Below are 11440 nucleotides of genomic sequence, written 5' to 3' on the forward strand. Positions count from 1 at the left end.
GTTTGTTCTTTTCAACTCTAGACAGGTCATACACATTTGCAGAGTCTTTCCGAGTCTATCAGGCCAACAGGAGTACTGTCTTGCTTGGATGTAACATTAGAAGTGGACGAGAAGGTGGATGAAGTTCCACGGTTTATCTAATGCTGCCGCAGTCTTTGGGGCTGGAATATGTTATACACAGTAGTATCCTTCGGCATGGCTGGCCGAAGTCACACAAATACAGAACACTTACACACTATGGTATAGAGATTAAAAAGAATCACGGAAATTCAGAAGCAAGCCCCCTTAGTGTAATCCCGCAGAGAAGCAAAGGCGCGTCACCTTTTTGATGTCCTCGCAGTCTTCTGAGGAGGTAGGGGGATGCCTGTGGGTGGCTGTGTAGGAAGCGAAGTCAGCTTGTAATTTTATCAAAGCCTCCTCACGCTCTAGAACCTGCAAGCGGTCATGACCAATCAGGGTGAGTGATCAATCACAGACACACACAGACACACAGACACACACACACACACACTATTACTGTTTTTGCAGTGGGCCCCTCTCTGCAGCATGGGCTGGTGGTATATTTCTATAATTCACTGAACCCTTCCCGCGAGTCGGGATGGAGAAGGAAGAATCGAGCGCTCAGGCTGACGTCAGGCTGTCTAAGGCAAATTTAGTTGACTCCCTTTTTCGTGGCTCCACGGGGAATCTGTTAGGATAATGTTCTAAAGAGAGACACGTACCAAAGCGTTGCTGCAGGCCAGTTTATTCCGAAGCTCCTGGATGAGGTCATCCTGCTCAGAAACCTTTTGCCAAACTTCAGACAGTCGCTTTAGGGTCTCCTGATGCTCTTGAATCATGCACGGGGAAGTGTAGATGCGCACCTTTGAGTGGTCGCCCTTGTTCTCAGGCTCCTGGGACATTCAAAAAGGATGGGTTGGTTTTGTTTGTATTTTGCAAGTCAACGTCAGAGTCTTACTAGACTCGTGTTCTAAAAGTGTGTGTTCGCCTTCAGTTAGCAGGATGTCCTTAACAGAAGGAAAACATCAACCAGCACAGACACAGATGAAGTCCTTGGTGTTCTCAAGAGCATACACTCTGTACCCCTCGTGACTCAGGTCCCTCTTCTGTGACATCCTGTGCTACCAGTGTTTTCAGGAGCTGTGAAGTGGCATGCTAGGCATATCTGTGTGTGCGTGTCTAACCCAACTTGTGTCCTTTTACATACGAGAGTGCGGCTGCGCACAGTGGTAATGATTGTCCTCATTTGACAGTTCGCCAAGGACATTTTCCACAATTATTTGTAGATCTGTGTGTGTGTGTGTGTGTGTGCTCATGACTCGTGTGTGTGGGAACCAGAGGTCAACATTCGGTCTCTCACTCAATCATTCTCTGGTTTATTTTTGGAGACAGACTTTCCTATTGAACTTGGAACTCACAGATCTGGCTAGACTGGTTGACCAACAAGCCCCAGGGATTCTTTTTGTCTTTATTTCTTCGATGCGGGGTTTCCAAGAGTACCTTCAAGCCTGACATTTTTTTGTTTTGTTTTTCGAGACAGGGTTTCTCTGTAGCTTTAGAGCCTGTCCTGGAACTCACTCTTGTAGACCAGGCTGGTCTCGAACTCACAGAGATCCGCCTGCCCCTGTCTCCCGAGTGCTGGGATCAAAGGTTTGCACCACTACCACCCGGCCAAGCTTGACATTTTTATGTGGCTCCTGGGATTCAAACCCTTCTCATTGTACTTGTAGAATAAACCTTTCCTGAGTCCTCTCCTCCTAGTCTGTCTTGTTCTCAAAATTAGTTTAAAATTACAGAAGTATTTGTGTCTGTCGTCTCTTTAAAAAAAAAACATTGTGACATTGTAGGCAAGTGTATATTTTTCTTTGACTATTACCTCTAGTCCTGTGCCCTCTCTTTATAGCGAGGACAAACAGTGCACACACTTCTAAGACATTATTTCTATACTTATGTTATAAACAAATCTATAGGATAATGAGTTATGTTGGACTAAAAATGGATTTTGAAACCTAAGATGTCGCAGAGATTTACTCATGGTATAAATTCTTCTATTCTACCTTGTCCTTTCTAATTGTTTTAAAATGCATTTATTCAATCTCTTGTTGATGGGCATATAGGATATTTATGTTTCTTTTTTTTTCTAAAATAGAAGCTGAATTGAATGCTTTTGCACATCAGTCTTTGAGTACCTGTTTGGCAAGTATGTAGATTAAATTTCTAGTATTGGGACTGTAGTTTATGGCCCAAACTGAAATATGTTTTGCCAAGATGTTTTTAGTGTGTGTGAACGTGCATGCCGGTGTATATGGACACCAGGGGAAAACCCATGAGTCATCTTTAGGGACACTTTCCCCCTCCTTTGAGACAGGGTGTCTCATTGGCCTGGAACTCACCAATTAGGCTAGACTGGCTGGCCAGTGAGCCTCAGGGATCTTCCTCTCTCCAGTTCCCCATGCTCAGATTGCAAGCATGCACCACCACACTCAGCGTTTGTACATGGGTTCTGGGGATCAAACTCAAGTCCAAGGGCTTTCCTGACAGAGCCACCTCCTCAGCGCCACTAGATCTAAAAGTTCTCCGTAGACAGCTGAAGTTGCGTGAAGTTTGCTATCCATCTGTAGTAGTAATGTCTGCAGTAGTAATGGGGGGAACTGTTGTGGGGTATTTGTACCCTGTGCGAATATGTATTGCTGTGATTGGTGTAATAAAGAACTGACTGGCCAATAGCTAGGCAGGAGGTATAGGTGGGACTTCCAGGGACAGCGAGGACTCTGGGAAGAAGAAAGGTGGAGATGCCAGGAGATGCAGAGAAAGCAGGATGTGCAGGAGGAGAGGTAACAGCCATGAGACACATGGCCTAACATAGATTAATATAAATGGGTTAATTTAAGTTATAAGAGCTAATTAAAAACAAGCCTGAACTATAGGCTGAGCTTTCATAATTAATTAGAAGTCTCCGTGTCATTATTTGGGGGCTGGATGGACAGACAAAGACTTGTCACAGGGAACTGAGGCACATAGTTAAACTAGCTCGGAGTTCCAGGGTGGATGGTGGATCTCGGCCCCAATACACTGTTCTCCCTAATCCCTAACTCCTGAAGCAAGCTAATTTTAGAAATAGTTCACGTTCATTGAGCGTGAAAGTTGCTGGAGAAAGGTCAGTCAGCAACCCAGAACTGGTCACAGATGATGCTTATGTAAATAATTTAGCACACAGGAGGCGAAAGATTGGGAAACATAATAGAAAAAAGGACACAGCAAGAAAATACCTACAGGTGCTAATATCATCTTAATTCTATAGGATAAAAATGTCTGGTAAGGATATAAACAGTTTTATCTTCAACTTGAGAAAAAGTTATTAACGAGAAACTGGGAACAGCCTTGTGTTTAATGTGAGATCTAGGAACACTTTCTTTTTTTTAAATTTTGATTTTTAATTTTTTTATTCATCTATTTATTTTACATCCCAGCCACAGCTTCCCTCCACATTCTCCTCTCCAGTCCACCCCCCCCCACTCTAATCCCCCAATCCCTTCCTCTTCTGTCTCCATCCAGGAAAGGACAGGTCTCCCATGAATATCAACAAAACACGGCATAACAAGTTGCAGCAAGACTAAGCCCCTCCCCGTGTATTCAGGCTGGGCAAGGCAACCCAGTATGAGGAGTAGGGTCCCAAAAGTCAGTAAAAGAGTTGGCGACAGTTCCTCTTCCCACTATCAGGAGTCCCATAAGAGGACCAAGCTATACAACTGTAACATACATGCAGAGTGCCTAGGTCAGTCCCATGCAGGCTCCCTGGTTGCCTGTTCAGTTTCTGTGAGCCCCCATGAGGCCAGGTTAGTTATATGAGCCTTCCTGTGAAGTCCTTGACCCCTCTGGCTCCTACACTCTTTTCTCCTCCTCCTCCTCTGCAAGATTCCTGAACTCTGCCTGTTTGGCTGTGGGTCTCTGCATCTGCCTCTCTGATGACAGTTGGGCCAGGCACCAATCTGGTCACAGGAGGCGGCCAGTGCAGGCTACTTATCCACTATTGTTAGGAGTCTAAACTGGGGTATGCCCCATAAACTTCTGGGAGATTTCCCTGCACCAGGCTTCCACCCAACCCAGAAATGCCCCCAGCAGTTCCCCCCTAGCACTCTCTCCCCTCTGTCCTACCCGCTTCAGTCACTCACAAAATCTCTCTGTTTCCCCTTCCCAGGGAGGTCTGGGTGTCTCCCCATGAACCTTCCTTGTTACCTAGTCTCTCTGGATCTGTGGATTACAGCATGGCTATCCTTTATTTTACAGCTAATATCCACTAGTGAGTGAGCACATCCCATGTTTGTCTTTCTTGGTCTGGGTTACCTCACTCAAGATGATTTTTTTTCTAGTTCCATCCATTTGCCTTCAAATTTCCTAGTGTCTTTGTTTTTAACAGCTGAGTAATACTCCATTGTGTAAATGCACCACATTTTCTTTATCCATTTCTCAGTTGAGGGGCATCTAGGTCGTTTAGGAAAACTTTAACGCGAGGAACAAAGACGCTCTGAGAGGCAATTCAGTCCAATGAGACGGAACTCACGGTTGTTAACCACCCCCATCTCTTTTTGAGACAGAGCCTCTCTATATAGTCCTGAATGTCCTGGAACTCACTCTGTGGACCAGGCTGCCCTCAAACTCACAGAGAGGTCTCCTCTGCCTCCCAAGTGCTGGGATTAAAGGGAAATGTGTCTGGATGGGCTGCAGCTGCCCGCTAAGGTGTGTGGTCCCTACCTGGCCAATGATTCCACTGAGTTCCCCCTCCAGCATCTTCACTTGACATTCCAGCAGCTCGATGTTGCTCAGGGAGGTCTGGTACTTGTCCCTGTAGAGGTTTAGGCTCCGTTCTAGGGAGATAATCTTGTCCCCCGCCAAGGCGAGCTGCTCTTGCGCCAGATGGAGCTTCTCCCCGGTGTTCTTATTATGGTTCCCCATTTCCTCCTCATAGAGAATGACCTGTAAGTGTGGGAGGGGAACCGCGCTGAACCCATGCAAGAGGCCAACCAGGAAGGGAGGGCTAGGACCTTGAAAGTCCATAGCAAGTGCCTCTAAACTAGAAGCCCCAGTGAACAGTGTAAGTACAACACAGGTCTAAGTGCCCTATCATTTAGTATCAGGTTGTTAGCTTCTGGAGCACTAAATAGGCTCAACTGCTTAGAACTAAGCTCTTAAAGACAGCGATGTGTCTTCTGTTCTCTCTGACATTCGGTAGCGATGGAATAAACACCTACTGATTAGTAGGAATAAGTTTGAGCCATTCCCTTTCCTGAAAGGACTTGGAATGCCCATGTCCTTCCTTGGCTGGGCTCTCTCTAGGGATCTAATTTGGAAAGAATAGAGTCCCACATGCACACGGTTTCGTGTTGGCAAGTTCCCAAGAGATAGTGAGGGGCCATGATCCGAAGTTCCTCTGAGATCTGCATGGTCCTTATGTAGATGACTTTTCTAATCTGTCATCTGATAGGTATCTCTAGGATGCTCGCGAGCGTCCCACTGAGTGAGGACAAGCTCTCCACATGGGAGACACAGCCTCACCTCTCCCACAATCTTGAGGAGGCCCGATTTGAAATTAGCAAGTTACTGTCTACAGCTGAGTGTGCTGAGTTGCACGTCGAGTTATGTGTGTTTCGAGGAGTCTGCAGGAGATATGCCATGGGAGGCTTCATGTGTTTCAAACTGTCCAACTCTGGACAGAAATTGGCCCATTAATTAAGCCGGTTAAACTAACTGCCTCACCCGAGATCCCTCTTAGGAAAGGATTATTTAGTTGACGGTGTCTGTTAGGGAGAGAGGAGAGAGGGGCGTTTGATATTCATGTGTTACAGCAGAAAGGGCTGGCTCTACTCACATTCCTGTAGCGTTTCCTATTTTTAAACATGTATATGTGTGTGCTTGCACATACACATGTGTCTATATGTAGTATGTGTATGGGGCCAGCTCTGCTGGTAGCCATGTAAATTCGTTTGAGGACCCCTGAAGACAGTGAATTCTGAGCGTTGGCTATTTCTTTGCACACAGCCCTTTCCAGCGCCAAGCACTTTTGGCTGCTTGCTCCTTCAGCCAGAGGGGAAAGGTAGGGGAGACCTGTTGACGAGTGAATACCCCCAGGAGTGAATGCCAGTGGTGTGAGTTGGGGGGTCCACTCTGAGGACTGTTCCCCAATATCTTCCAGAGCTCCCCAGGGGTTGAACCCTGGTTGCCTAGAGCAAGTCATCGACTTCATTTGACCAGACCTCCCCATGCTTCTGGGAATCACTTCCTGGATTCAGTACATGACGGTGTCCATAGACTCATCTCAGGGCCTGCTGCTGGCAGAACACAGCCTCAGACAAGGGTGCGATGCTTCTGTGTTTAAAGACGTCAAGGGAGGTAAACAGAATGTTTAGAAAACATTTCGTTTTTCCAGATTGCGGTCTCTGACCTCTGCTTGCCAAATGCTGTCCTTAGTCTCCTCCTTAATAGCTAAATGTTAATTTGATTTTGACTGGGGGCAGCAATATGTCTCCCAAACACATTTCTTGGCTTCCTAGGAACTAGCATTAGTCTGTCTGTCTGTCTGTCTCTCTCTCTCTCTCTCTCTCTCTCTCTCTCTCTCTCTCTCTCTCTGTAACTTCTGGCAAGTGTCCTTAAAAGGAAAACGTACTTTCTTCCCCCTTCCCTTTCGCCTGGGTTATTTGGAATAAGAATGTGATTGCCGGAGTTCTGGCAGCCACTTCAGGGGACCCAGGGAATGGACGTCTTAAGTGGATGGAAGGATAAAGCTAAAAGTCAGACTTTAGGATCCTGGTGACACATGCAGTTGTCACAACAGCAACAGGCCACCTGCCTCTGACTGTCGCTAACAGCTCTTTCTGGTCCTTGCTGCTAAGTAGCATCCCAGCTAATTCGGGGGTGCTTTATCCAGGTTGGGCTCTGGTGTAGGGTGCAGTGAACAGCCAGTTGGAACACTTAGAGCTTTGTTAAACCACAGTCGAAGCTCGCAGACTTCCCCCAAATGACATTTTGCAGGATAACCTTTCTTTCTTCCTTTCCCATCCATTTTCACAAACTCTTTCTAAGCCATACTATGCCCTTTAAAGAATTTTCTGTGCTCTCTGTATGGCCCTCTTTCAAGCCCCTGGAGTTAGTCTTTAAGGAAAAACACTGTCTAAAATACTCCTTGGAATTTTCGTTAAGTCTGAAAGAAGAAACTGTCAGGGGCAGGCACGCCTGTGAGTCTGCCTGCCCCATTACTTCAGAGCCACAGTGCTAAGACTGCCTACGCCCCTTCTGCCAAGCCGAGCCGAGTCCTGTGGGTCTTTGGAATGTACTTGGAATTTCACTGGGATAATGGTCGTTGCTTTAAAAAAATATTGCTCTGGAGCACCAATATAAGTGAATGCGGAGAATGCACTTACGCTAAGTCTGTAGCTCTAAAACTCTAGCCTGAAGAACAATATGGCCCTTAGTGACCCACTCCAAACTGGGGCTGGACATCTTACCATTTGTGCGGTGCCAGGGATTTATATAGCTCCCAAAGCCAACTTTCCTAAAAACACCCGACTTAATGGATCTTTTACTTTTTTTTTCTTTTTTAACTCTGAGAGAGCTGGAGTCTTTTGTACTTTAACAGCCATAACAATATGGAGAAGATGGCCTCTCACGCATAGATACACCACATGTGTGTGTGCAGGAGCCCCACCCTCCGCACGCATTAATACCGGCTCTCTCAACCTAGTCCTGCCAGTTCTTAGTTTCCTCTGCTAACCTTCAGGTGGGTCATGCACTAAGGAGGGGGGCTCTTAGGTCTGCTCCAGGTGGTGCAAGGCCCTCCCTTTGAAATGTGGTGCTTGCCTGCCGTTGGGGAGGGAGTGCTGGAGGTGTACGGGCACCTGGGAGCTCAAGCTCAAGATACCTCATCTTCCTTGAGCTTGCAGTGATGGTGAAGAAGAACCAGGTCGGAGGTCTGCTTCTCCAGGATGGACTGGTACTGCAGCAGCGAGCAATAGGAGGTCTGCAGCTCCTGGGTGCGGAACTCCAGCTCCTGCTGCAGGGCCAGCAGCTTCTTCTTCAGCTGCTGCAGCTGCCTCAGGTGACACTGCTTATTGGCACCGAAGTCCACATGGGTCTCCTTGAAGACTAGCGTCTGGGCTTGCTTCTTCTTCTACAGCACGGGCAGGAATGTAGAGAACAGGGTTAGAGGCCACAGAGCGGCCTTTTTGTGTTTGTTCAACCATTCACATCCAGCTCTCCACCCTCTGATGCTTTCATCCACAGAGAAATGTCTAAACATTTCTTTACATGCCTCGAGCACTGTATCACTTCATATTCCTATTTTGCGAGAAGGAATCAAAAGAAGAAATGACCCTTCTTGGAAAAAAGTTAAAATGACATTTATTTATTTGTTTGTATGGTTGGGTGGGTATGCAACCTACCGTGGTCGACAAGCGGAGGTCAGAGGGCAACTTTTGGGAATTGGTTTTCTCCTTCCACCAACTCAGGCCATCAAGAATGGTGGCAAGTCCCTTTATCCACTGAGCCATCTCACTGCCCTGCGTCCCCAATCCAGAGCTATTATTCATGTAGGCCAGAAGAAAAGCAATCATTCATATAAAGGATCTATAGAGATATGGTTAACTCTGTGCTTACTTGTTTCAAGCATGTGGAAAGAAGACAAGCTTGGGCTGGGAGGAAGTAAAGTTTTGGTCAATGGTTCCTGAAGTGACTTAAGTATTAAGAGTACCCAGGTAACAGAGCTAAGTTTGTGGGAGGAGACATGAAATTCCCTCCTATAGAGTGAGCCGTAAGTTCCAATAGACAGCTGTGGGCTACCCACAAGACGGAAGTGGCACTCTTGCTCCGCTGAAGGTATCTCACTGGGCTGGTGATTGCTGTAGTTTGTTGAGTTTCCAGCTTTGTAGGACCACGGATTGCTTTTTTTTCCCGGGCACCTCACACAGCACCTTCCAATGCTGCTCCAGTCAGCCTTCAGAAGGCTTCCAGGTCAGTTCCAGCTCAGTTCCTCCAAGTCCTGTGTTCAAGTGTGTGGTGCGCACAGCACTAGGATCTTAAAGATGCCTTTGCTTATGGAGGACACTGGATGAGGGCTGATAGGCAAGGGAGGACATAAGAGTATTACCTGCAGCCTAGCCTAGAGCAACGGTGTGCTGCCTTCCTAGGCTCAGGTATGTTTCTTTCTGTGTAGCTTGCGCCGTGTGAATTTCTGTGCTGTGTGAAGGGGGGCAGTCAGGCCAGTTCAGGTGGAATATGGGACCTTAACATGAGCATGAGTTTCCATTCACCTTCTGCCATGCAGATCAGGCAGCCTCGGTTGACAATTCAGTCCTGGCCTAGTCTAGAGTCACAGGGCAATGGGCTGAGTTTCTTCGGTGTCATTCCAAAGCCTGGCCTGGTCTCCATCATGATTTCCAGGTCTGTCTGGGACTTTGTAGGGAGGAAGGCTGACTCCAAGGAGGGAGAAGAGGTGACAACCCTCACTAACTTCCCCTATCACTACCGTGATGTGCTCAGCAATCGAGTTTTACCTTCAGGTTCTGGGAGACGACTAAGAGCAACGATGGCTATATTGTTTTTCAGTCTCTTGGACTCAAGGCATTACAAATAATGTTTTGATAGTTTTGTTGAAGTTTAATAATTTATAAATGATAAAAATCCTGCCATTGATAAGTATGCAATTTCTTTTTTTTGTTGTTTTCTTTTTTTTATTTTATTTATTTATTAATGATTTCTGTCTCTTCCCTACCGCCGCCTCCTCTTTCCCTCCCCCTCCCACAACCAAGTCCTCCTCCCTCGTCAGCCCAAAGAGCAATCAGGGTTCCCAGCCCTTTGGAAGTCCAAGGACCACCCACCTCCATCCAGGTCTAGTAAGGTGAGCATCCAAACTGCCTAGGCTCCCACAAAGCCAATAGGTGCAGTAGGATCAAAAACCCATTGCCATTGTTCTTGAGGTCTCAGTAGTCCTCATTGTCCGCTATGTTCAGCGAGACCGGTTTGTGCTCAATTTGTAAAATTATGAGAGCAGGCTGTGGACATGGCTCCGTTAGTAAAGTACTTGCTGTACAAGCATCAAGGCCGGAGGTCAAATCCCCAGAAGCCATGTAAAAGCCAAGCATTGTCTTTGGAGGCTGTAGCAATAGCCCTGGTTATGTGGGGAGAGAGTAGAGACAGGTGGATAGACAGACTGCCCAAGCTTGTTAGCCAGCTAATCGGTGATCTTTGGATTCAGTGAGAGACCCCATCTCAAGAGAGAAAGTGGGATAGTGGAAGGCATCTCGTGTGGCCTCTATAAGCACAGATATCTGCACATGTGCATTCTACACACACACACATACATATCTTTCATAGCGTTTACAAAGGACACACGGCACAGTCTACCGAAAGTCAGCTGTAAGAAAGCCAAACCAGGAGCAGAGAAAGTGCACAGGAGGTGGCTATGGAAGAATCTGGCAAGGAGAGAGTGGTCTGGAGCAATGTCGTAGTAGTGGAAGTTAGGAGAAATGGTTGGATCCTAGATCTATTTTGAAAATAGAGCCTTCAGAATTCACCGCTGAGTTAGATGTTAGGCTGTGGGGGAATCATGGTAGTCCAGACAAGAGTGACTGGAGTCACTGGAGAGATGGAATTTTAATGAAGTTTAGTTGAGATCCTAGGGTAAGAAACCGTAGGTGAGAAGGGTGGTGGTGGCAAGGATGAGTTACTGACAGCCTAGCTCAGGACCACAAAGACAAATCCTGATGGTGTCAGCCCAATCGGTGTTCCTTTTTCCCAGCCCCTTTTGAAACTGACCTTGCTTCCCATGGCTTGGAATTCAGAAGATGGACAAGAAATGAACCATGGTTGTCACCAAGCAAAAGAAATATTCAGCAAAGACAAGTTTAATATTTGGATCCAGTAATTTATGAATGCTGCCCCTAGGAAGGGGACGAAATCTGTATTTACAGAATGTAGTTGTGATTGTCTGTGTTTATACAGAATCCTGTTAGGTGCGTTTAGTCTCCCCAAGCTAATGTTGCCGTTCTCACAACTCGCTTGCTAATGAGGTTTGGAGAAGAGGGAGTTGGGCATGCGTGTGGATGTGTGTGACACACACACTCTCTCTTCTCTTTCTGTCTTTCTGTCTGTCTCTCCATCTACATATACCCCACACAGACACACAAATGTCTCTACAGGGAAGGATCCAAGATCTCAAATCCTTTTTTCTATACAGATAGAGGGGCTATTGGGAGCTACATAGGAAAAAAAAAATAAACTTCTTGCAGCTAAATAATGTGGGCAGAGCTAAAGTGTGGCGTGAACATTTTAAGTTTAGAGCTGATTTTGAGGGACTCGCTTCAATGAAGAGAACACCCCAAGTCCCAATCATTTGAGCTCGTCATTTTTTTCTCTTGCCTTTTTTTTTTTTTTTTTTTTTTTTTTTTTTTTT

At 46.4% G+C, this 11440-nt stretch overlaps 1 protein-coding gene across 1 annotated transcript in view; it reads right to left on the bottom strand.

Annotated features, from left to right (window-relative positions):
* Positions 1 to 11440, bottom strand: part of Pmfbp1 (polyamine modulated factor 1 binding protein 1) — a 42098-nt gene that overhangs the window by 20076 nt on the left and 10582 nt on the right. The window contains exons 3-6 of the mRNA XM_050143467.1: positions 7913 to 8161; positions 4753 to 4974; positions 723 to 893; positions 322 to 432 (exon numbers count right to left, since the gene is read on the bottom strand). Coding sequence (XP_049999424.1) covers positions 322 to 432; positions 723 to 893; positions 4753 to 4974; positions 7913 to 8161 — 753 coding nt within the window. The remainder of the gene's footprint in view (positions 1 to 321; positions 433 to 722; positions 894 to 4752; positions 4975 to 7912; positions 8162 to 11440) is intronic.

Source organism: Alexandromys fortis, unplaced genomic scaffold, assembly GCF_014885135.2.
Source record: "Alexandromys fortis isolate MF-2015 unplaced genomic scaffold, M_Fortis_MF-2015_v1.1 scaffold_1, whole genome shotgun sequence".
NCBI classification, from domain to species: domain Eukaryota; kingdom Metazoa; phylum Chordata; class Mammalia; order Rodentia; family Cricetidae; genus Alexandromys; species Alexandromys fortis.